At 37.9% G+C, this 27,351-nt stretch overlaps 1 protein-coding gene across 6 annotated transcripts in view; it reads left to right on the top strand.

Annotated features, from left to right (window-relative positions):
* LOC308608518 (lysine-specific demethylase 6A-like) overlaps positions 1–27,351 on the top strand; it is a 185,527-nt gene that overhangs the window by 92,703 nt on the left and 65,473 nt on the right. For all 6 annotated transcript variants that reach the window (XM_081221705.1, XM_081221704.1, XM_081221706.1 and 3 more), the window contains 4 exons: positions 21,547–21,640; positions 23,190–23,316; positions 26,604–26,702; positions 26,830–27,049. In XM_081221705.1, coding sequence (XP_081077831.1) covers positions 21,547–21,640; positions 23,190–23,316; positions 26,604–26,702; positions 26,830–27,049 — 540 coding nt within the window. The remainder of the gene's footprint in view (positions 1–21,546; positions 21,641–23,189; positions 23,317–26,603; positions 26,703–26,829; positions 27,050–27,351) is intronic.

The following is a 27,351-nucleotide window of genomic DNA, read 5'->3' as shown; positions in this document are numbered from 1 at the left end:
AAGGATAAATTATTAGAAGTTTTAATAACTGCTTATCTACAAGAAGATGACAGAAACAGTATGATTAAATAGTAGTTAATATAGTGTACCTCTCTCAACTTATACTTTGTTGTTGTGTGCTGGTCTGTCAGTAAAAACTCTTGTGGCTGGACCTGCCCTTCCATTTCTTACTGTGATTGCGTGTCACCCTTGGGACCACACAGTGAGATCACAAGAAGAGAGAAGGAAAGAGCATGTAGAGTTCTGCTTTTATTGGAATCAAAGGAGGGTTTCAAGATTTCACTTTTTTTTTAATTAGTCTCTGCTTTACAACAAAGTGATCAGTCATACATATACATCTGTTCCCACATCCCCTCCCTCCTGCGTCTCCTTCCCTCCCACCCACCCCATCCCACCCCTCCAGGCGGCCAGAAAGCACCGAGCCGAACCCCCGCGCCACGCGGCCACCACCCCCCACCATCCATCCACCCCACGCCTGGCAGTGTATACACGTCCATGCCTCTCCCCCGCCCCGTCACAGCCACCGCCCCCCATATCCCCAAGCCCACCCCCAGTAGGTCTATGTCTCTATTCCTGTTTTACCCCTAAGTTCTTCATGACATTTTTTTTCTAAAATTCCATATATATGTGTTAGCATACAGTATTTGTCTTTCTCTTTCTGACTTACTTCACTCTGTATGACAGACTCTAGGTCTATCCACCTCATTACAAATAGCTCAGTTTCGTTTCTTTTTATGGCTGAGTAATATTCCATTGTATATATGTGCCACATCTTCTTTATCCATTCATCCCATGATGGACACTTGGGTTGTTTCCATCTCCGGGCTATTGTGAATAGAGCTGCAATGAACATTTTGGTACATGTCTCTTTTTGAATTATGGTTTTCTCAGGGTATATGCCTAGTAGTGGGATTGCTGGGTCATATGGTAGTTCTATTTTTAGTTTTTTAAGGAACCTCCATACGGTTCTCCATAGTGGCTGTACCAATTCACATTCCCACCAGCAGTGCAAGAGTGTTCCCTTTTCTCCACACCCTCTCCAGCATTTATTGTTTCTAGATTTCTTGATGATGGCCACTCTGACTGGTGTGAGATGATATCTCATTGTAGTTTTGATTTGCATTTCTCTAATGATTAATGATGTTGAGCATTCTTTCATGTGTTTGTTGGCAGTCTGTATATCTTCTTTGGAGAAATGCCTATTTAAGTCTTCTGCCCATTTTTGGATTGGGTTGTTTGTTTTTTTTGCTATTGAGCTGCATGAGCTGCTTATAAATTTTGGAGATTAATCCTTTGTCAGTTGCTTCATTTGCAAATATTTTCTCCCATTCTGAGGGTTTTCTTTTTGTTTTGTTTATGGTTTCCTTTGCTGTGCAAAAGCTTTTAAGTTTCTTTAGGTCTCATTTTATTTTTGTTTTTATTTGCATTTCTCTAGGAGGTGGGTCAGAAAAGGATCTTGATGTGATTTATGTCATAGAGTGTTCTGCCTGTGTTTTCCTTTAAGAGTTTGATAGTGTCTGGCCTTACATTTAGGTCTTTAATCCATTTTGAGCTTATTTTTGTGTATGGTGTCAGGGAATGATCTAATCTCATACTTTTACATGTCCCTGTCCAGTTTTCCCAGCACCACTTATTGAAGAGGCTGTCCTTTCTCCACTGTACATTCCTGCCTCCTTTATCAAAGATAAGTTGACCATCTGTGCGTGGGTTTATCTCTGGGCTTTCTATCCTGTTCCATTGATCTTTCTGTTTTTGTGCCAGTACCATACTCTCTTGATTACTGTACCTTTGTAGTATAGTCTGAAGTCAGGGAGCCTTATTCCTCCAGCTCCGTTTTTCATTCTCAAGATTGCTTTGGCTATTTGGGGTCTTTTGTTTTTCCAAACAAATTTTGAATTTTTTTGTTCTAGTTCTGTGAAAAATGCCAGTGGTGGCTTGATAGGGATTGCATTGAATCTGTAGATTGCTTTGGGTAGTAGAGTCATTTTCACAATATTGATTCTTCCAATCCAGGAGCATGGTATATTTCTCCATCTATTTGTATCATCTTGAATTTCTTTCATCAGTGTCTTATAATTTTCTGCATACAGGTCTTTTGTCTCCTTAGGTAGGTTTATTCCTAGATATTTTATTCTTTTTGTTGCAGTGGTAAATGGGAGTGTTTTCTTGATTTCACTTTCAGATTTTTCATCATTAGTGTATAGGAATGCCAGAGATTTCTGTGCATTAATTTTGTATCCTGCTACTTTACCAAATTCATTGATTAGCTCTAGTAGCTTTCTGGTAGCAGCTTTAGGATTCTCTATGTATAATATCCTGTCATCTGCAAACAGTGACAGCTTTACTTCTTCTTTTCCAATTTGGATTCCTTTTATTTCCTTTTCTTGTCTGATTGCTGTGGCTAAAACTTCCAAAACTAAGTTGAATAAGAGTGGTGAGAGTGGGCAGCCTTGTCTTGTTCCTGATCTTAGTGGAAATGGTTTCAGTTTTTCACCATTGAGGACAATGTTGGCTGTGGGTTTGTCATATATGGCCTTTATTATGTTGAGTAAAGTTCCCTCTATGCCTACTTTCTGCAGGGTTTTTATCATAAATGGGTGTTGAATTTTGTCGAAAGCTTTCTCTGCATCTATTGAGATGATCATATGGTTTTTCTGCTTCAGTTTGTTAATGTGGTGTATCACATTGATTGATTTGCGTATATTGAAGAATCCTTGCATTCCTGGAACAAACCCCACTTGATCATGGTGTATGATCCTTTTAATGTGCTGTTGGATTCTGTTTGCTAGTATTTTGTTGAGGATTTTTGCATCTATGTTCATCAGTGATATTGGCCTGTAGTTTTCTTTCTTTGTGACATCCTTGTCTGGTTTTGGTACCAAGGTGATGGTGGCCTCGTAGAATGAGTTTGGGAGTGTTCCTCCCTCTGCTAGATTTTGGAAGAGTTTGAGAAGGATAGGTGTTAGCTCTTCTCTAAATGTTTGACAGAATTCTCCTGTGAAGCCATCTGGTCCTGGGCTTTTGTTTGTTGGAAGGTTTTTAATCACAGTTTCAATTTCAGTGCTTGTGATTGGTCTATTCATATTTTCTATTTCTTCCTGATTCAGTCATGGAAGGTTGTGCATTTCTAAGAATTTGTCCATTTCTTCCAAGTTGTCCATTTTATTGGCATAGAGTTGCTTGTAGTAACCTCTCATGATCTTTTGTATTTCTGAAGTGTCAGTTGTTACTTCTCCTTTTTCATTTCTAATTCTGTTGATTTGAGTCTTCTCCCTTTTTTTCTTGATGAGTCTGGCTAATGGTTTATCAATTTTGTTTATCTTCTCAAAGAACCAGCTTTTAGTTTTATTGATCTTTGCTATCGTTTCCTTCATTTCTTTTTCATTTATTTCTGATCTGATCTTTATGATTTCTTTCCTTCTGCTAACTTTGGGGGTTTTTTGTTCTTTCTCTAATTGCTTTAGGTGCAGGGTCAGGTTGTTCACTCGAGATGTTTCCTGTTTCTTAAGGTGGGATTGTATTGCTATAAACTTCTCTCTTAGAACTGCTTTTGCTGTGTCCCATAGGTTTTGGGTCGTCGTGTCTCCATTGTCATTTGTTTCTAGGTATTTTTAAATTTCCTCTTTGATTTCTTCAGTGATCACATCGTTATTGAGTAGTGTATTGTTTAGCCTCCATGTGTTTGTATTTTTTACAGATCTTTTCCTGTAATTGATGTCTAGTCTCATAGCATTGTGGTCGGAAAAGATACTTGATACAATTTCTATTTTCTTAAATTTACCAAGGCTTGATTTGTGACCCAAGGTATGATCTATCCTGGAGAATGTTCCATGAGCACTTGAGAAAAACGTGTATTGTGTTGTTTTTGGATGGAATGTCCTCTAAATATCAATTAAGTCCATCTTGTTTAATGTATCATTTAAAGCTTGTGTTTCCTTATTTTCATTTTGGATGATCTGTCCATTGGTGAAAGTGGGGTGTTAAAGTCCCCTACTATGAATGTGTTACTGTCGATTTCCTCTTTTATGGCTGTTAGTATTTGCCTTATGTATTGAGGTGCTCCTATGTTGGGTGCATAAATATTTACAATTGTTATATCTTCTTCTTGGATCGATCCCTTGATCATTATGTAGTGTCCTTCTTTGTCTCTTCAAATAGTCTTTATTTTAAAGTCTATTTTGTCTGATATAAGAATTGCTACTCCAGCTTTCTTTTGATTTCCATTTGCCTGGAATATCTTTTTCCATCCCCTTACTTTCAATCTGTATGTGTCTCTAGGTCTGAAGTGGGTCTCTTGTAGACAGCATATATATGGGTATTGTTTTTGTATCCATTCAGCCAATCTGTGTCTTTTGGTGGGAGCATTTAGTCCATTTACATTTAAGGTAATTATTGATATGTATGTTCCTATTCCCATTTCCTTAATTGTTTTGGGTTCGTTATTGTAGGTATTTTCCTTCTCTTGTGTTTCTTGCCTAGAGAAGTTCCTTTAGCATTTGGTTTAAAGCTGGTTTGGTGGTGCTGAACTCTCTCAGCTTTTGCTTGTCCGTAAACGTTTTAATTTCTCCATCAAATCTGAATAAGATCCTTGCTGGGTAGAGTAATCTTGGTTGCAGGTTTTTCTCCTTCATCACTTTAATTATGTCCTGCCACTCCCTTCTGGCTTGTAGAGTTTCTGCTGAGAGATCAGCTGTTAACCTGATGGGGATTCCCTTGTGTGTTATTTGTTGTTTTTCCCTTGCTGCTTTTAATATGATTTCTTTGTGTTTAATTTTTGACAGTTTGATTAATATGTGTCTTGGCGTATTTCTCCTTGGATTTAATCTGTATGGGACTCTCTGTGCCTCCTGGACTTGATTAACTATTTCCTTTCCCATATTAGGGAAGTTTTCAGCTATAATCTCTTCAAATATTTTCTCAGTCCCTTTCTTTTTCTCTTCTTCTTCTGGAACCCCTATAATTCAAATGTTGGTGCGTTTAATGTTGTCCCAGAGGTCTCTGAGACTGTCCTCTGTTCTTTTCATTCTTTTTTCTTTATTTTGCTCTGCATCAGTTATTTCCACTATTTTATCTTCCACCTCACTTATCTGTTCTTCTTCCTCAGTTATTCTGCTCTTGATCCCATCTAGAGTGTTCTTCATTTCATTTATTGTGTTTTTAATTGATGCTTGATTCATCTTTAGTTCTTCTAGGTCCTTGTTAACTGTTTCTTGCATTTTGTCTATTCTATTTTCAAGATTTTGGATCATGGAAATAGAATCTTGGATCATCTTTACTATCATTATTTTGAATTCTTTTTCAGGTAGACTGTCTATTACCTCTTCATTTGTTAGGTCTGGTAGGTTTTTTTCTTGCTTCTTCACATGCTGTGTGTTTTTCTGTCTTCTCATTTTGCTTATCTTACTGTGTTTGGGGTCTCCTTTTTGCAGGCTGCAGGTTCGTAGTTCCCGTTGTTTTTGGTATCTGTCCCCAGTGGCTAAGCTTGTTTCTGTAGGTTGTGTAGGCTTCCTGGTGGTGGTGGTGGGGGCTAGTGCCTGTATTCTGGTGGTTGAGGCTCGATCTTGTCTTTCTGGTGGACAGGTCCACGTCTGGTGGTGTGTTTTGGGGTGCCTGTGGCCTTATTATGTTTTTAGGCAGCCTCTCTGTTAATGGGTGGGGTTGTGTTCCTGCCTTGCTAGTTGCTTGGCATAGGGTGACCAGTACTGTAGTTTGCTGGTCGTTGACTGAAGCTGGGTGCTGGTGTTGAGATGGAGATTTCTGGGAGATTTTCGCCGCTTGATATTATGTGGAGCTGGGAGGTCTCTTGTGGGCCCGTGTCCTGAAGTTGGCTCTCCCACTTCAGAGGTACAGCACTGACTCCTGGCTGCAGCACCAAGAGCCTTTCATCCACACGGCTCAGAATAAAAGGGAGAAAATGTAGAAAGAAAGAATTAGTAGAAGAAGAAAGAAAGAAAGAAGGAAGGAAGAAAGGGAGGATGAAAGAAAGGAAGAAAGGAACGAAGAAAGGAAGGAAGGAAGAAAGAAAAAGGAGGGAGGGAGGGAGGAAGGACGGAAAGAAAGAAAGGAGGGAGGGAGGGAGGAATGAAAGAAAAAGGAAGAGTGAAAGGAAGAAGGGAGGGAGGGAGGAAGGAAAGAAGGAAAGTAGGGGCAGAGGGAGGGAGGGAGGAAGGGAAGGTAGGAAAAAAAGAAAGAAGATAAAGTAAAATAGAATGAAGTATAAAATATAGTAGCGTTATTAAAAAGAAAGCAATTATTGAAAAACAAACCAAAAAAACGGACAGATAGAACCCTGGGACCTATGGTGGAAGCAAAGCTATACAGAGAAAATCTCACACAGAAGCGTACACATACACATTCACAAAAAGAGAACAGGGGGAAAAAATCGAAAATCTTGCTCTCAAAGTCCACCTCCTCAATTTGGGATAATTCGTTGTAAAAAGAGGAAAAGGGGAAAAAATCTTAAATCTTGTTCTCAAAGTCCACCTTCTCAATTTGGGATGATTCGCTGTCCATTCATGCACTCCACAGACGCAGGGCACATCAAGTGGACCGTGGAGCTTTAATCCGCTGCCTCCGAGGCTGCACAGAGAGATTTCCCTGTCTCTGCTCTCACAGCTCCCTGGTCTCAGCCTTGGACCTGGCCCCGCCTCTGCGCGTAGGTCGCCGGAGGGCGTCCGTTCTTCGCTCAGACAGGACGGGTTTAAAGGAGCCGCTGATTCGGGGGCTCTGGCTCACTCAGGCCGAGGGGAGGGAGGGGCACGCAGTGCGGGGCGGGCCTGCGGTGGCAGCGGCCGGCGTGACGTTGCACCAGATGGAGGCGCTCCGTGCGTTTTCCCGGGAAAGCCGTCCCTGGGTCCCGGGACCCCGGCAGTGGCGCGCTGCACAGGCTCCCCGGAAGCGGGGGTGGACAGTGACCTGCGCTCTCACACAGGCCTTGTGGCGGCAGCAGCAGCAGCCCCAGCGTCCTATGACCGTCTCTGGGGTCCGCGCCTTCAGCCGCGGCTCGCGCCCGTCTCTGGAGCTTCTTTAAGCAGCGCTCTTAATGCCTTCTCCTCGTGCACCAGGAAACAAAAGGGAAGAAAAAGTCTCTTGCCTCTTCGGCAGCTCCAGACTTTTTCTCCGGACTCCCCCCGGGCTAGCCGCGGCGCACCAACCCCTTCATGCCGCCAGCCCCAGTCCTCTCCCTGCGCTCCGACCGAAACCCGATACCGGAGCCTCAGCTCCCAGCCCCGCCCGCCCCGGCGGCGGAGCAGACTAGCCTCTCGGGCTGGTGTGTGCCTGAGGGCACCGATCCTCTGTGCTGGAATCTCTCCGCTTTGCCCTCCACACCCCTGTTGCTGTGCTCTCCTCTGCTACTCCGAAGCTTTCCCCCTCCGCCACCTGCAGTCTCCGCCCGCGAAGGGGCTTGTAGTGTGTGGAAACCTTTCCTCGTTCACGGCTCCCTCCCACTGGTGCAGGTCCCGTCCCTATCCTTTTGTCTCTGTTTATTCTTTTTCCTTTTGCCCTACCCAGGTATGTGGGGAGTTTCTTGCCTTTTGGGGGGGTCTGAGGTCTTCTGTCAGCGTTCAGTAGGTGTTCTGTAGGAGTTGTTCCACGTGTAGATGAATTTCTGATGTATCTGTGGGGAGGAAGGTGATCTTCGCGTCTTACTCTTCCGCCATCTTCCTTCGGATCTCAAGATTTCACTTTTTATTGGTGAATTTAAAACATATGAGCAGGAATTTAAAGCTCAGAAAGAGAAAAATGTGCAGCCTAAAGGATAAGTTATCTAAGTCAGCTGTGATCTCTAATACAAAGTTGGGGGGAGTGGTGCATCCGTGGCGGGCAGCCTGGTTCTTTATCTAGTCACATAGCTGGCAGTGTATTTATTCAGATTAGCTAGATTTCTAGTGTATATTTCAGAGCAAAGCTTACATCAGGCACTTGTGTTATAAAAAAAGAGAAAACGTGTAAGGGCTTAAATTTGTGTGGGTTTTAGAGTCTGTGGATTTTTTTTTTAAATTAGTTTCTGCTTTATAACAAAGTGAATCAGTCATACATATACATCTGTTCCCACATCCCTTCCCTCATGCATCTCCCTCCCTCCCACCCTCCCCATCCCACCCCTCCAGGCGGTCACAAAGCACCGAGCTGATCTCCCTGTGCTCTGCGGCTGCTTCCCACTATCTATCTACCTTACGTTTGGTAGTGTATATATGTCCATGCCTCTCTTTCGCTTTGTCACAGCTTACCCTTCCCCCTCCCCATATCCACAAGTCCATTCTCAAGTAGGTCTGTGTCTTTATTCCCGTTTTACCCCTAGGTTCTTCATGACATTTTTTTTTTTTAAATTCCGTATATATGTGTTAGCATACGGTATTTGTCTTTCTCTTTCTGACTTACTTCACTCTGTATGACAGACTCTAGGTCTATCCGAGTCTGTGGATTTTTAAACATCATTATCAGAAGGAAATTTTTAAAAGGCCAAAAAGTCAATAGTAGAATTTAAAAAATACCACCATTTATTTCTTGCAAAAAAAGGGAAACTAAAATCAACTCTTAACATTTTCTTCTATGTACTGGTTTAAGAAGAGGGGACAGAGGAAAAACCTTGGAATGGGTAGGGGACAGGATAAACAACGTAGATTGTTCAGTAAAATTTTAAGGCTTTAGAGTGGGTGGGAGTTTAAGGGAAGGCAAAGGAAATCCTATAAATTAAAAGATTTTAAAGAGACATAACCAGATTCAATGGTTGGACCTTGTTTGGTTCCTGAGTTAAGCCAACCATAAAAAGGCAGCTACGAGAAAGTTGTGTGAGAAAATTTGATATACAGTGGAAATTTAATATTAAATAATTATTGTCATTTTTTAAGGGCAATGTAGTTAGGTTATAGAAAACATAGTTATGTATATTATGGGATATATGCTAATGTATTTATAGATATAACAATGATAATGTCTAGAATTTGCTTCAAAATGATCAAATATGGGTAATTGAAATGATTTAATAGTTTTAAGGAGGTGATGAGTACTTAGAACTTTGTTATAATGTTTTCTGTACTTTTCTGTACTTTCTGCACTATAATGTTTAAAATTTTACAGAATTAAAGTAATGGAATATATGAATTTCTTTTTGTTTAGTGAGGTTAGTTAAGGCTTCTCTGAACAGCCACTGTTTGGGTTATGCTCAGATAAAGATATGGAGTTAGTTGTGAGGATGGGATGTATTTAAATGTGCATAAGTGCCAGGGTGTAGTTGTGTTAGCAACAGAAAACACTTTGATAAGATATAGAGCTTGAAACTTGAAAGATCAGAAGGAAGCCTGGAATAGACACAGTGTTGGAACCCCTCTCCTCAATTTTGTGAAATTTATTTCCTATTAATGGTTTTTAGTCTTGCCGCCAAAACCATTGATTTCTTAGCTGTTCGTAATATTTAGATCCTTTAAGATATATTAATCTTATGTCCAAATAATGATAATGTTTTTGTCTTGATCATTTATGATTGGCATCATTATCTTTTGCATCATTTTAATGATATACCCAGAGTGTTTAACCCTATAGTATTACTTCTTTTGGTTTTGATTACTTGGTTTCTCTCATAAATAAGTAGATCTCCTTATTCCTCTTTCACTCAGTCCTATTGTGTTTTTCTCTTTGTGTGCTACCATTAATGAGTTGGATAATTCTTTAATTATAGGCTTAATGAAACCAGAAACTGATTCTTCAAAAATTATTTTTCAGAAGCCTGTATAAAGAGGAAAAAGTGCACAAGTGTACAAAATTAGGATAGAGGATGGCATATATTGTTTTAAAAAGTGTTTAAAGAAAAGTTATGAAAATTGTTGCATAAATTATGGCAAAGAAATTTGAAAATGTAGATGAAATAATTTCCTTTCAGACTATAAATGACCCAATTTTATTCAAGAAGTGAAACACTTGAATAGATGAGTTACCATTCCAGTCTTACTCGTGGAAATCAATATTTAATATAAAATATATTTTAATGAAAAGCCACATGGACTAGATGATCACATTATTGGATGATTCTAACTATCCTGTAAAGTTTAGAGATTAAGAAAATTTTTGAATTTTTTATGTTTCTACAATGGTGTTTATTTTTGAATAGTTTATATAGAATAAAAAGACATGACAGTGTGCGCTGTTAAGTTCCTTTCTTCCTCTGTCCTTAGCTACCAATTCCCCTTGTAATCAGACATGTGTGAATATAATTTTGAGTATTGTTGCAAAAAGAATACTCTTAAGCTACTTAGGCAAATCCACATATTTGTTTATACACATGCATATGTGCATGCTCACATACAGTATAATTTTTTTAAGTCAAATTACAGTCCATTATGTATGTTCATTGATGACTGCCTTTAACTTCTTTTGTTAATATCTTTGAAGTCTTTATGTAGCAGGACAGGTAGAACTGTAATGTTATATTTGTGTTTTTTTTTTTTTTTTTTTTTTTTGCAGTACACGGGCCTCTCACTGTTGCAGCCTCTCCCGCTGTGGAGCACAGGCTCCGGACGCACAGGCCCAGTGGCCATGGCTCATGAGCCCAGCCGCTCTGCGGCATGTGGGACCTTCCCAGACCGGGTCACGAACCCGTGTCCCCTGCATCGGCAGGCGGACTCTCAACCACTGCGCCACTAGGGAAGCCCTATATTTGCTTATTAATGTCAGTTACTTAATCAATTTAACAGCTATGAATGATTACAAACAATGCGTCTATAAATAATCCTTCATTTAAGTCATTTTCAAAATGAGTGCAATTGTTACTGTATTTATTTATTTTTTTGGTACGCGGGCCTCTCACTGTTTTGGCCTCTCCCGTTGCGGAGCACAGGCTCCAGACGCGCAGGCTCAGCGGCCATGGCTCACGGGCCCAGCCGCTCTGCGGCATGTGGGATCTTCCCGGACCGGGGCACGAACCCATGTCCCCTGCATCGGCAGGCGGACTCTCAACCACTGCGCCACGAGGGAAGCCCCAGAATTCATTTTTATGAACGGATTGAAAATTGTACATAAAGATAAATATAATCCAGGTTTTGTTTAGAAGTAATCATATCATGAATGATTAGGTAGACCTTATGCAATGAATTCAGTGACAATTGAACATAAATAATTGTAAGGAGAAAAAAGGGCTTAAAAATGAAAGGACAGGGCTCTCCTGGGGGCGCAGTGGTTGAGAGTCCGCCTGCCGATGCAGGGGACACGGGTTCATGACCTGGTCCGGGAAGATCCCACATGCTGCGGAGCGGCTGGGCCCGTGAGCCATGGCCGCTGAGCCTGCGCATCCGGAGCCTGTGCTCCGCAACGGGAGAGGCCACAACAGTGAGAGGCCCGCGTACCGCAAAAAAAAAAAAAAAAAAAAAAAAAAAAAAGGACAAAGCATAAAACTCTTGATTATCACTATCCTAATAAGAAAAAGAAATGATCAGAAAACCCATCGTACTTGCAGATGAATCAGGATAAAAATCATTGCAAGACTTCTTATCAGAACCATGCAGGCGCAAAGAGTATGGGAGTAAAATACCCCTTTCAAGTGTTGAAAGAATAGAATCTACCTTTGTAGAATTCTATGACTGGTGCCATATCTTTTCAGAGAAGAATTACAAATTAATTATATACTCCCCCATTAAAGAGGTGCCTCTCTTAAGTGTGAACTGAGAATGATGACTTCTGTCCAGAGAGTACATTTGTTGAAAGAGTTAGTCGTGGGGAACTTTTCAGTGGAGCTAACTGACGAACACTGTATGTTAGCCAGGTGAACATAGTTAACAGCATCAGTAGTAGGTCATGTTTGATATGATGTATCCTTGATACGAGATGATGGGAAGAGTACTTTACCTCTATAGTCTTCATTCTGAAAACACATTTCCCCATTCTAACCAGGAGGAAAATATCACACAAACTCCAAATACACAGAACTCTTAAAAAGTACTTGCCAGTGCTACTAAAATCTTCTATTAAACTAGTCAAAACCTGAGACTCTATAATAGTCAAAAGGAACTGAAGGAGACATGTCAACTAAATAAAATGTGGTATCCTGAAACAGCAAAATGATATTAGGTAAAAGGGACATTGTGTAGAGTATGGGTTTCAATAATAACTGTATATCCACGTTGGTTCATTCATTGTGATGTATGCCATACTAATATCAATAATACGGAAAATTTAGTGTAACTCTATTAGAACTCTGTAGTATGTTTACATTTTTCTATAAATTAGACAAAATTAAGATTGAAACTTATTTTGTAATGTGTTGGAGAAATAATTTTAAAAAAAGGAAATTTATTTATTTATATTTGGCTGCATTGGGTCTTTGTTGCTGTGCACGGGCTTTCTCTAGTTGTGGCAAGTGGGGGCTATTCTTTGTTGCGGTGCACGGGGTTCTCATTGCGGTGGCTTCTCTTGATGCAGAGCATGGGCTCTAGGCGCACAGGTTTCAGTAGTTGTCTCATGCAGCCTCAGCAGTTGTGGCACGTGGACTAAGTAGTTGTGGCTCTCGGGCTCTAGAGCACAGGCTCAGTAGTCATGGTGCACGGGCTTAGTTGCTCCGTGGTATGTGGGATCTTCCCGAACCAGGGCTCAAACCCGTGTCCCCTGTATTGGCAGGCAGATTCTTAACCACTGAACCACCAGGGATGTCCCTCAATATCTTCTTCCTTAAGACATTAATAGTGACAGTATACAGTATATTGGGTGTTTATAGCATATGGGTATATAAAATGAAATAACAATATTAATAGGGACAGGAAGGAGAAATTGGAAATATTCTGAGAAAGGATAGCTACACTCACTATACTTGGAAATGGTATAGTATTCTTTGTGATGTGGTTAGATTTGTTATGGGTATATTTTATAAACTCAGTTAAATCTAAAGACAAAGACACCTTTTAAGCAAAGGAATATAGAAATATATTCTCCAAAAGGACATAAGGATCCTAACATGGGTACAGCTGGCAACAGAGCATCAAAATACATGAGGTTATGAGAGGTAGCTGAATCAGCTATTCTCCCTGGAATCTTAACAAGCCTTATTTAATAAATGAATAATCAACTACAGAAAAAAATATATTCAGGATAACTTGAAGAGTGTATGATCAGTCAATTTAATCAGTCTAAATAACAGTATTATCAATCATGTTGTGAACTGATTGACTTATATAGAACACACAGTCAATAGTAGAATCTTAACAGCTTTCATGGTACATGGAGCATTCGTTAACATAGGTAACCTTCTGTCCCATGGACTACACCTTGAAAGTTTAAAAGAGTTTATATACAAACTTTAAAAGAGTTTATAACAAATTATACTAAGTACGTTCTTAAAACACAATGTAATTATAAGCTCATGACGGTATGGTAGCAAAAAAATTCTCATATAGTTGAACATTTAACAGTATAGTTCTAAACTATGGGTCTAAAAGGAGTCACAAGAAAAACTAAAAAAAAATTTAATTATAAAAGTGAAAATACAGCCTCAGAATTTGTGGGTTGTGGTTAGAGAGTTAGCTTAGAATGAAATGTATAGCTTAAATGCTTGTATGGAAAATGAGAAAGACCTAACGTCAGTAACCTCAGCTTTTACCTTGAGAGAAATTAGAGCAAATTAAGCAGAAGGCAAGCAGAAGGAAGAAACTAAGTAGATAAGATCAGACATCAATGAAATTGAAAAGAAAAAAACAGTATGAACAAAATTGAAAACTTGTTGTTTGTTAACAGATTTGATAGACCTCAGTTTCACCTATGGGAGGAAAAAAAGAAGACACAACTACCATTATGAAGAATGAAAGAAGATAAATCCTCTTTCATTTCATTCATGTGTTGAGGGGTAATCATCAGAATGAAAAACATTTAAAAAATTTCAACAGATAAGAAAGAAAGAAAAGAAAAAGAAGAAAGAGGGGTTGTCACTTGTATTAGCCAGGATTTTCCAGAGAAACAGCGAATAGGAGCATATGGGTGTGTATATGTTTGCATGTATATATATATATATATATATATATATATAGTATGTGTGTATGTATATATATTGTGTGTGTGTACATTTATTATAGGAACTTGCTGATGGAATTGTGTCTGCAAGCCAAAGAAATTTTAGTCCAAATCTGTATAGTTCTTTAGTTCAAGAACCGCAAGTTCGAGGATCTGAAAGCAGAAGATGATGTCCCATTCTCAAGCAGGCAGTGAGCAAAGTTACACTTCCACTGCCTTTTTTGTGTGTTTGTATTGGCTGATGCCTACCCACATTGGGGAGGGTGGGCAATCTTCTTTACTCCGTCTATCCATCTAAATGGAATCTCTTCCAGAAATACTTTCACAGATACACCCAGCAATAATGATTCATTAGCAGTCTGGGCATTCCTTAGCCCAGTCAGCTGACATATAAAACCAAGCATCATATCAGAACTCAGTCCACTTACATTACCAGTTCGGTAAGGGAATGCCTGAACAGCTCTACACCCGGAAATTTTATAACTTACATAAAATGGATCGATTCCTTAAAAGACACAAAGTAGCAAAATTCACTGAAGGAGAGTTTGAGAGGCCTGAAGAGTCCTCTTTCAAAGTAATTGAATTAGTCATTAAAATGGTCATGTCATCTGCAGATACAATAATTTAACTTCTTCATTTCCAAGTCAGATATCTTTTATTTTTCTTGCCTAAGTCCTCTGGAGAAAATTTTGAATGCTGAAGTGAAAATAGATATCCTTGTCTCTTTATTGGTTTTAGTGGGTAGTCTTTCACTTTTTCAGCATTGTGTATTATGTTCACTATTTTTTTAAGTCTTTTTTTCCCATGCATTTTTAGGATCACTGCAAAATTGCAGAGAAGGTACAGAGATTTTGTATATATTTATTGCCCCATAGCCTTACGTGTTATTAACATTCCCCACCAGAGTGGTACATTTGTTGCAGTTAATAACGTACGTTGACAACCCATCATCACCCAAAGTTCAGAGTTTACATTACGGTTCATTCTTAGTGTTGTACATTCTGTGGATTTGTAGAAATGTATAATTATGTTTATCTATCATTATGGTATCATACAGAGTGTTTTCACAGCTCTGAAAATCCTCTGTTCTCTTCCAGTTAACCTTTCTGCCTCCCCCAATCCCTGACAATCACAGATCTTTTATTGCCTTCATAGTTTTGCCTTTTCCAGAATATCAGAGAGTTGGAATCATAGAGACTGTGGCCTTTTCAGGTTGGGTTCTAGTAATATGCATTTAAGTTTCCTTCATATCATTTTATGGCTTGATACCTCATTTCTGTTTAGCTCTGAATAATATTCCATTGTCTGGATGAACCAAGTTTATTTATCCATTCATCTACTGAAGGATATAATGGTTTCTTCCAAATTGTGGCAGTTACGAATAAAGCTGCTATACCCTTTGGTTTTTCGTAAGTTCCCTTAATCAGATTGAAGTAGTTCCCCTATATTCCTAATTTGGTGAGTATTTTTAAAAATTAATTAATTAATTAATTTTTGGCTGCATTGGGTCATCATTGCTGTGCATGGGCTTTCTCTAGTGGTGAGCGGGGGCTACTCTTTGTTGCAATGCACTGGGTTCTCGGTTCTCATTATGGTGGCTTCTTTTGTTGCAGAGCATGGGCTCTAGGCACACGGGCTTCAGTAGTTGTGGCACACAGGCACAATAGTTGTGGCTCATGGGTGCTAGAGCACAGGCTCAGTAGTTGTGGTGTACAGGCTTAGTTGCTCCATGGCATATGGGATCTTCCCGGACCAGGGCTGGAACTAGTGTCCATGCATTGGCAGGGGGATTCTTAACCACACGCCACCAGGGAAGTCCTGGTGAATATTTTTTATCATGAAAAGATGCTGAATTTTGTCACATTTTGTGAAATTCTTTTTCTGCATCAGTGGAGCTGATCATATGTTCTTTTGACTTCTTTCTGTTAATGTGCAATATTACATTGAGTGAACCACCCTTTCATTCTGGGAATAAGTCCTACTTCATTTTTTATTAATATGATGCTGAATTCAGTAAGTTAGTATTCTTTTGAGAATTTTTGCATAAATATGCATAAAGGATATTGGTTTGTAGTTTTCTTTTTTTTAATAAAATGTCTTTGGTTTTGATATCAAGATAATACTGACCTCATAGAATGCATTAGGAAGTTTTCCCTCTGTTTGCATTTTTTACAAAGGATTTCAGAATTGCTGTTCATTTTTCTTAAATGTTTGGTGGAATTCCCCAGGGAAGACACTTGTTTCATAATTTTCCTTTGGAGATTCATGAATACTGAGTCCGTTTCTTCACTGTTTATAGGTCTGTTGAGATTTTCCTATTTCTTCTTCGGTCAGTTTTGGTAATGTACACGTCTATAGGAATTTGTCCATTTCATCTAGGTTATATAATTTTTTGGCATACAGTTTTTCGTAGTATTCTCTTAATACTTTATTTTTATGGGGTTAGTAGTGTCTCACTTTAATTTATGATTTGTGATTTGGTCTTCCTGTATTTTTATCAGTCCACCTAAGTTTGTTAATGTTGATCTTTTCAAAGATTCAGCTATCGATTTCCGTGTTTATCTTTTGTTTTCTTGCTCTCCATATTCATTATTTCCTTCCATCTGCCTTTGTGTTTATTATATTCCTTATTTTTTAGCTCCTTAATATACAGTATTCGATGTTTTTAAATTAATTAATTGATTTTATTTATTTATTTGGCTGTTTTGGTTCTTTGTTTCCACGTGTGGGCTTTTTCTAGTTGAGGCGAGCGGGGGCTACTCTTCGTTGTGGTACGTGGGCTTCTCATTGCAGTGACTTCTCTTGTTGTGGACCACGGTCCCTAGGTGCACGGGCTTCAGTAGTTGTGGCATATGGGCTCAGTAGTTGTGGCCATGGGCTCAGTAGTTGTGGCTCGCAGGCTCTAGAGTGCAGGCTCAGTAGTTGTGGCGCACAGGCTTAGTTGCTCTGCAGCATGTGGGATCTTCCCTGATCAGGGCTCGAACGCGTGTCCCCTGCACTGGCAGGCTGATTCATATAAATAGGCTCCTACAGTATTTGTCTTTTGTGTATTACTTATTTCACTTAGCCTAATACCATCAAGGTTCTTCCATGTTGTAGCATGTATCAGAATTTTATTATTTTTTAAGGCTGAATAACATTCCATTATATGTGCAGTCAGCCCTCACTGTCCGTGGGTTCTGCATATTCATATTAAGCCAAGCTCAGATCAAAAATATTTGGGAAAGAAATTCCAGAAAGTTCCAAAAAGCAAAACTTGAACTTACTACGTTCCAGCTACTATTTACATAGCATTTACATTGAACTGGGTATTATAAGAAATTTAGAGATGAAGAAGACAAATGTAAGGATGTGCATAGGTTATACACATCTACTACTGCATTTTGCATATATAAGTGACTTGAGCATCCGCTAAGTTCCTGGAACTAATCCCCTGAAGATATCAGGGATGACTCCATATATGTATATCAAATTCTATTTCTGTTCATCTGTGAGTAAACACCTGGATTATTTCTCCCTTTAGCAGTTTTGTAGTAATGATGAATGAAAAAGATAAAGGTGTAGTATATGATGAAAAAATGAAAGTTTTTAACCCAGGATGTGTAAATAATTGAATTTTTGTTCTTTTTTACCCCCCAAGATTGTTTGACTTTGAGGCGCTTTGAAATTCCATATGAACTTTAGGATGATTTTTTTTTTTTTTTTTTTTTTTGCGGTAGGCGGGCCTCTCACTGTTGTGGCCTCTCCCCTTGCAGAGCACAGGCTCCGGACGCGCAGGCTCAGCAGCCATGGCTCACGGGCCCAGCCGCTCCGCGGCACGTGGGATCTTCCCAGACCGGGGCACGAACCCGTGTCCCCTGCATCGGCAGGCGGACTCCCAACCACTGCGCCACCAGGGAAGCCCTAGGATGATTTTTAAAATTTCTGGCAAATACAGTGGGAGTTTGATAGAGATTACATTGAATCCTTAAATCGCTTCAGGATGTGTTGTTACCTTAATGCAGGAATACTTCACAAATATTGCAGGTTCAGTTCCAGACCACTGCAATCAAGTAAATATTGCAATAAAGGGCTTCCCTGGTGGCGCAGTGGTTGGGAGTCCGCCTGCCGATGCAGGGGACACGGGTTCGTGCCCCAGTCTGGGAGGATTCCACATGCCGCGGAGCGGCTGGGCCCGTGAGCCATGGCCGCTGGGCCTGCGCGTCCGGAGCCTGTGCTCCGCAACGGGAGAGGCCACAACAGTGAGAGGCCCGTGTACCGCAAAAAAAAAAAAAAAAAAAAAAAAAAAAAAAAATTGCAATAAAGCAAGTCACATGAATTTTTTGGTTTCCCAATGCATTTAAAAGTCATGTTTACCCTGTACTACAGTTTATTAAGTGTGCAAAAACATGTCTAAATATATATATATATATAAATACATTAGTTAAAATCTGTCTAAATGCTATTATGAAAAAACAAAAGAAAGCAAGTGTTGGTGAGGATGTGGAGAAATTGGAGCCCCCATACATTCTTGGTGGGAATGCAGAATGGTGCAGCCAGTGCAGAAAGAGTATGAAGATTCCTCAAAAATTAAAAATTGAAGTGTCATAGGATCCAACCAGTATTCCAACCTTTGAGTGTTTATTCAAAAAAATTGAAATTGGGCTTCCCTGGTGGCTCAGTGGTTATGAATCCACCAGCCAATGCAGGCAACACGGGTTTGAGCCCTGGTCCGGGAAGATCCCACATGCCACGGAGCAACTAAGCCCATACGCCAAAACTACCGAGCCTCCACTCTAGAGCCGTGAGCCACAACTACTGAAGCCTGAGCGCCTAGAGTCTGTGCTCCACAACAAGAGAAGCCACTGCGATGAGAAGCCCGCGCACCACAACCAAGAGTAGCCCCTGCTCGCTGCAACTAGAGAAAGCCCGCGTGCAGCAACGAAGACCCAACGCAGCCAGAAATAAAAAATAAATAATAAAAATAAATACATTAAAAAAATAAGAATTGTCCTGTGTTTGTTGAACCACTAACAATAGACAAGATGTGGAAACAATCAATAACAGATGAGTAGATAAAGAAAGTGTGGTGTTTTGTACACAAGTCACATATTTGGTAAATTCATTTAATTGTTATTTTTTAATTTTTAAATACATTTATTTTAATTTTGGCTGCGTTGGGTCTTCGTTGCTGCACGTGGGATTTCTCTAGTTGCTGTGAGTGAGGGCTACTCTTTGTTGTGGTGCGCAGACTTTTTGTTGCGATGGCTTCTCTTGTTGTGGAGCACAGGCTGTAGGTGCACAGCCTTCAGTAGTTGAGGCTTGCTGGTTCTCGAGCGCAGGCTCAGTAGTTGTGGCACACGTGCTTAGTTGCTCCGTGGCATGTGGGATCTTCCCGGACCAGGACTTGAACCCGTGTCCCCTGCATTGGCAGGCAGATTGTTAACCACTGAGCCACCAGGAAAGCCCGGTAAATTTATTTTAAATTAATTTTGTTTCTAGTGATAAGTTAACTTGTTATCGTAATTTCCTTTTTAAATTATTCTCTGCTAGCATATAGAAATGCAGCTGATTTTTGATTGTTAATTTTGTATCCTGCTGAATTTATTAACTGTAGATGTTCATGTTTGGGGAAGTGTTTATCCTTATAAGTGTTGGCTTCTTTGTGGATGTTGATTTGCTGTCTGCGTTAAAGCCGTGGCTTTCCTATGTATACACGTGTGTATGTACATATGTATGTGAGTATATGATAGAGATAAAAAAAAGAGATGGGTTTTTTCTTCTTCTTTCCTTGTCTCATTTGGTTAAAGTAAAAACTCAATATTTTTATCACCAGTTTATACATTTTAATGAATCATATTGCTTTGCTCATTTAATAAAAATGTCCTGGAAATGACTTTATCATCCGTTTTTAAAATAAGTTTTAAATGTCTAAAACAGTTGTTTTTCCAAGTATGTGTTTTTTTTTTAACACCTTTATTGCAGTATAATTGCTTTACAGTGGTGTGTTAATTTCTGCTTTATAACAAAGTGAATTAGTTATACATATACATATGTCCCCATATCTCTTCCCTCTTACGTCTCCGTCCCTCCCACCCTCCCCATCCCACCCCTCTAGGTGGTCACAGAGCACTGAGCTGATCTCCCTGTGCTATGCAGCAGCTGCTTCCCTCTCACTGTTTTACGTTTGGTAGTGTATATATGTGTGCCACTCCCAAGTATATTTTAAAGAGACCATACTTTGGATTTTCTCTTTTTAATTTTTTCTGTTATTTTGGAAGAGTTGTGTTTAATATCACAGTAACAATAATAGGTTTTAGTCTTACTAATAATTTTTAAAGGAGAACTGTGGGCAATGGTCTCATTTGTAAATTTGCCTGTACTTTTTTTTTTTTTTTTGCGTACGCGGGCCTCTCACTGTTGTGGCCTCTCCCATTGCGGAGCACAGGTTCCGGATGCACAGGCTCAACGGCCATGGCTCACAGGCCCAGCCGCTCTGCCGCATGTGGGATCTTACCAGACCGGGCACGAACCAGTGTCCCCCTGCATCGGCAGGCAGACTCTCAACCACTGCGCCACCAGGGAAGCCCTGCCTGTACTTTTAATATGAGCGTTGTATCGTATCTATGGGAAATGTTATGTCTTTAAAAACCATTTTTATTTATGAACATTTTCCAAAAGTATTTTCTGTAAAAAAGTAATAAATTTCAAAATGCAAATCAAGACAATAACTACTTTTCCTCAGTCTTAGAGTTTGTAAAGGATAGTAGTAGCCCCTGTATTTGCTTTATAAGATGTCCGTATCTTCAAAAGTCTTTCTAGGTTAATTATACATTTGCTGGTAGAATATTTATCCAGCCTTGTGAATGTTATTAAATCATGTCTGAGGTTGGAGTTATTTTCTTTGTAACTTTTGGGATACAGCAAATGTTATAAATGCCATATTTTACTAATACCTTGTTATATTGAAGGGTAGTTTTATTGGTTGTTAGTTATTTTGAGACATGGTGGTCCACAGTAAAATACTCAGTTAATAAATTAGAACTCTTTACGTTCATTTTTTTAAATAATTGAAACATAAAATATTATTGTCTAAATCTTCATATACTAGTACATTTTTATGATATATATACACATATACTTCAGTGTTTATTACAGTTTATTACTGGAAAAGTTAATTAAATCATGCCATTAATTTCTTTTTAACATCTACAGTGATGTTTAAAGTCTTCTGTTTGAAGGTTTATTTTTTTTTAGTTGAGGTATAGTTGATGTACATTATTATATAAGTTTTAGTTGTGCAGCATAGAGATTCACAGTTTTTAAAGATTGTGTTCCCTTTGTAGTTACTATAAAATATTGGCTATATTCCTTGTGTTCTGCAATATATTCTTTTAGATTATTTATTTGATATGTAGTAGTTTGTGCCTCTTAATCCAGTGCCCCTATCTTGCCTCTTCCCCCTTCCTTTTCCCCACTGGTAACCACTAGTCTGTTCTCCATAATTATGAGTCTTTTATTTTTGTTGTATTATTGATATATCTTTTTTTTTTCTTCTGAATATCTTCTACTCTCTAGAGAAAGTATCACTCTGCAAAAGAAGCTTATGAACAGCTTTTAGGGACAGAAAACCTACCTGCACAAGTAAAAGCAACTGTTTTACAACAGTTAGGTACATAAAATTTTACTTTTTATTATATATTGTAGTATTTTAAACATTTGGCACTGGTGGGCGGGAGCAATTGTAACTCTCCTGCTTAAAAGTAAGTTTTCATTAAACTTCTGTGTTTTAGGATTAATTTTGACATAAATTATTTTGAGATGGTATTTAAAATGAGTATTTTATATTGTAAATGTATTTTTTCTCTTATTTTGTCAAGAGTTGATAATATATTTATTCCTACTATCTAGCATAGTTCATCTCAAAATTTATCTAAATACAGTGGTCCAGTGCAACTAGTCCTTTTAAATTCTCAAAATTATCCCTTAGTAACTGACCTCTGGAGGAGGTTTGAATATTTCCATGTGCTTAGCACCCTGAAGTCAATTGAATTGAAATAATTCAAATGGGTAGGTAAGTGCTATTGAGCTTGAAATACAATATATTTCATTGTATGACTTAATGGAACTATCTCACCTAAAAATTATAGAGGAGTTCATTATTTTCTCCAGCTACTTGTTATATTCGTATGTTTTAAAAGCAAAGGTTTGGTGTTCAAAAATCATATAAGTAATACATCAGTACTACTCAGATGATAGTAAGAATATTCAGTAATTCATTTTGTTGGTTATTTATCATGTATAATTTAATATATGGGTTGGGTTTTTAAAATTTGTTTTTCCTTTCGCTGTTTTTGGTTTTGAGTAGATTTCTAAATTTTAATCAAGTTTGTGATAATGTGAATATTTTTATAATGGCAGTATTTTACCTATAATGTCAAAAGCAATTAGTAATACTTCTGCCTAAGTGATAGTTTTGCAAAGGTAATTTTATACATGTAAATGGACTAAAAACTGAAGCATTAATTTCTATTTGTCTTAAATGTTTAACATTTTTTCATGATCCAGTCTTAACATTGTCTCTGTAGCTGTAACTCTAAACCTCTTCATTAAGCACTGTACTGCTTTTATAACTTTTGGAACCAGTGTTTCATTTAGATATCCATATATCCCTGGAGGTATTTTGTTTTTGTTTTTGATCTAATGATATATTTAGGATTATATGAGAACAATTAGTGTAATTAAAGTGTAGAATCTTTGGGAAGGTGTTTTTGTTTTTAATGATTTATCTTTGGATATTTTTACTTTTATTGATTCCTGTGAGATAAGCATGGACTTTCTAGATTGTTTTCACAATAAACCTTTAAAGAACAAGTAAATTAATCATCTTTGTATTTTTTGGTTTATAAATTGGACAACTTTTTTCCAAATTAAATTTAGAAAAAGAAAATCTATCTATGGCTTCTATGCAGTACTCCTGATGTTTCAAATTTCATTCTATTCTTTAAGAGTCCTCATAACTTTGATTATATCTTTTTAGTAAAATGGATTTTTCTGTAGTAGTTACTTTTGGTAGGTTGAAATTTAGGGAAAGTTTGATTCAAGATAAACAAATAAATGTACTAAAAGGGTATTTTAATTTATTTGTGTGCTTCATGGTATTCTTGAAGCTAGAAGAATAGTTTAATCATGGATAAATGCTTGCAATTGTTTAATTATAGGATGGATGCATCATAATGTGGATCTACAAGGAGACAAAGCCACCAAGGAAAGCTATGCTATTCATTATCTCCAAAAGTCATTGGAGGCAGATCCTAATTCTGGCCAGTCTTGGTATTTCCTTGGCAGGTGAGACCAGACACTTGGGTGTGTTGCCTAGAGTTGATTTATAATCTAAAATGTTAATAACATAATGTGCTTAGTGACATTTTAAATACATTATAATAGAGATTCTTGGGAGGTAAAATTGGATCACTCTAAGTTAGGTGCTTTTACTGAGGAATTCTTATTTTGATTATTAGATTTTATTTTCACGTTGTCTTCACGTGACTTGAATTATCACTAGTTTTCAGAGTTTTAAAGAGTTTTAAAGAATTTTCAGAAAATTCATTTTTATTTTACCTGAGGACCACCAGTAGCCTATGGAAAAGTTTATTTAACTTGTTTGAGGTCTGAATTTTCATTCCGCCTATTAATGAATGGATTAGATTAGATATGACATGTACATTTTCTCAAGGTTATAAATTTAGTTGTCCTTGGTTTGACTGTGAATTTTGCCTCATTATTTTTCACATTGAATTTTTTGTTTTCTAGGACGTTTGACATGAAGTCTAAATCAAACTTAGGTTTTGTGTTAATTTTAATTTTTAGTTTTTTTTTTTTTTTTTTTTTTTTTTTTTTTTTGCGGTTCGCGGACCTCTCACTGTCGTGACCTCTCCCGCTGCGGAGCACAGGCTCCGGACGCGCAGGCTCAGCGGCCATGGCTCACGGGCCCAGCCGCTTCGCAGCATGTGGGATCTTCCTGGACCGGGGCACGAACCTGTGTCCCCTGCATCGGCAGGCAGACTCTCAACCACTGCGCCACCAGGGAAGCCCCTAATTTTTAGTTTCTGGTATCTTTCTGTTTTAAAAAGTAAAGTATATTTATATTTGTGTTAGATTAGTATTAGGATAGTTCTTTTAAAAAACATTTGATTTTCTATTATGTATAATAAGAATTAAAGTTAGCTACTTTCAGTGGACTTTTTCGTAGTCTCCCCAGGCTTATAGAACAGTGTAATTTGAGTTGCTTGTCTACTTAGTTTTTTCTCCTCTACTAAAGGTCCTCCAGGAGAAACTGAATCTTTCCTATCTTCCATTGCCTTGCAATGTGCCTGGTTCAATCCAATATTTAATAAATGGAATAAGTGAACTAAATAAGTGGCATTTGGGTTTGGAGCTATTATTATTACCACCTTTGCACAATATTTGTCTTCATACAGTGATTGTAAAAGAGGCTTATCTTTAGAAAGAGGGAGAGGTGTGACATATAATACTAGGTTTTTATTAGCACTTTGCTAGTATAGATTAAAAGAATATGACCCAGGATATTTTTTTCCTTTTTATCCAAGATAAAAATTTGTAGCATAATGTAGTTTACATTGTGTGTGACTTCTTAGTATAAGGGATCCTTATTGTTGTTTCTGTTTTAATCACAGCCATGTACAATGAAGATGCAATGAAATATGTTTAAAACCAGCATTTTAGTAGGGTGCACTTTCTCATCTGTTTAAGAAGAGCAGTATTCCACAGAGGGTTTTATTAGAGGTTATCTGAATTTAAAACATTGGCATACGCTTTGTTTTTAACTTTTTTGGATAAAAGTTTCTGCAAGTACAGAACAGTCTCTTGATTTCTCAACAAGAACATACTTACCTTTTTGGGCTAAGGATTATCATTTTAGACAGTTTATTTTTATATAACTTTTTTTCTATAACTTTGTTTATCTTATCTTCTGCCTTTGATATATTGCTTCTAATTGGCTTTATTGATAGAAAAATCAAATTTGTGAAAAATATTGTAAAACTTATTGGCACTCTGAATGGGCATCTCACTGCTGGTAAAACTTACAGAGATTTGATTATCCTAATATATCAGAGACCATATGTTACCTCTGTGTTCAAGGCTGTGTTGCATATTATTGCTGCTTTTTGTTTGGAATGTGTATGTTAAAGGAATGGGGTAATACAGTAATAACACTGGTAACGACAATGTTAAATAGTGTCCCACAGTCAGAAAACTTTTAAGAGTTAGGAATGATCAGGCAGCAACTTAGTTCACCCTCTTGTAATACAAATGGGGGACATGAGTTCAAAGAAGTAAAGTGGGTTTTTTTTAAGGTAACATAGCTAATTAATGTCACAAAAAGAGGTAGAACCCAGCTTTAGTCAGTACTGCTTCTGTTATACCAGCCTACCTCAGAGAAACCTAGACAACTTGTGCTGGAGAGAAAAGCCCTGGTCAGTGGACTAGACAAACGTGGACACATTGAATTTTTGTTTTGATTTTTAAAAAATGGAATGTGAGGGCTTCCCTGGTTGCACAGTGGTTGAGAGTCCGCCTGCCGATGCAGGGGACACGGGTTCATGCCCTGGTCCAGGAGGATCCCACACTGGGCCTGTGAGCCATGGCTGCTGAGCCTGCGCGTCTGGAGCCTGTGCTTGGCAAAGGGAGGGGCCACAACGGTGAGAGGCCGGCATACGGCAAAAAAACCCAAAAAACAAAAAACAACGGAATGTGAAAATGCTGGTTTCAGGAAATACTTCCAGTTCTCCTAATATTTAGGAAAGATATATATACATATATATATATATATACACACACATATATAAATATATGTATATATATACATATATACACACACACGGCATTTGTCTGATAATCTGAAATTTGGTTTTGTTAAAAAAATTTTTTGTCTGTTACTATTCGTATAGTCTCTAATATCTGTGCCTGTTTGCATTACTGTTCCCTTTTAAATTATGCCTCAGATTCTTACGTTGTATGCACTCTTTGAAATTGCATCTCTTTCTCTGGTACTGGCATTTCTGATGTCTCTCAACCCACAAATAGCCATTTTTTAAACTTACTTTTACCGCTTTTTTATGTGCAATTTGATATTAACTGTATCTCAGTTTTGTATGTTTCATGAGTTAAGGAATGTTTGTTATGAGCATTGTAAGTTCAGAAAGGAAAATTCGGATGTGCCAGAGAAATTAAAATCAACATTTAATTTCTGTTTGTTTTCTAGCTCTATATTCTTGTAGCATAAGAAGCTTGAGTATAAAGTACATATAAAAAGAGCCCTGTGTATTTAACCCTGAATGTTCTAGCAGTGAACAAGTTTGGGCTATAGTGGCTTGAAAAGAGTTCTTTATATAACATGTGTTTGCAGTCATAAGAAAGTTCATTTAACAGCAAATTATAATGTAGATTAAAATCAGTGTCTAAATCTATATGAAAACATGTATGTTGCTAATAAGTATTTTTCCTTTCCATATATATAATTTTGGTAAACTAATATAGTTAATTTAAGCATTTATGAATACTTTATATAAATATATATATTTATAACTATACCTATTTCTCCCCTCTTTCAGGTGCTACTCAAGTATTGGGAAAGTTCAGGATGCCTTTATATCTTACAGGCAGTCTATTGATAAATCAGAAGCAAGTGCAGATACCTGGTGTTCAATAGGGTAAGGCCTGTGTGTGTAAAATTTGTAATATTTTTAATTGATACACAAGTTCAGTGAACTACGTCTAATATACTATGTAATAATCTTACACCCAGTCAGTTTTAGAAAACTTCATTTCTCTTTCCAGTGTACTCTATCAGCAGCAAAATCAGCCTATGGATGCATTACAGGCCTATATTTGTGCTGTACAGTTGGACCATGGCCATGCAGCAGCCTGGATGGACCTAGGCACTCTCTATGAATCCTGCAACCAACCTCAGGATGCCATTAAATGCTACTTAAATGCAACTAGAAGCAAAAGTTGTACTAATAGCTCTATGCTCACAGGAAGAATTAAGTTTTTACAGGTAAATTTTTAAAATAGCATATTTTAAAAGACATTTCCATATGATAACTGGCACAGGAGGGTGGCTGGAAAGTTTGTCTGTTTTTATTTTGATGTGAATAACTTGTTTCTGTACTTTTTAATATTTTGTGATATTATTTTTCACTTTAAGTTATACTGTATTGAAAATGTTCTTTTGCATCTTTATTTTGTTGATGCATGTTAATTTGCATGATTTTGTGTGCTATGTTTTTAAGTTACAGCATTTTAGAGAAAAAAACACATTGTTTTTCACTCTTGCTTGAAATTTCATGAGAAGGTATC

This window comes from Mesoplodon bidens, assembly GCF_964165515.1.
Source record: "Mesoplodon bidens genome assembly, chromosome: X".
NCBI lineage: Eukaryota > Metazoa > Chordata > Mammalia > Artiodactyla > Ziphiidae > Mesoplodon > Mesoplodon bidens.
This window is presented reverse-complemented; position numbering and strand designations above follow the sequence as displayed.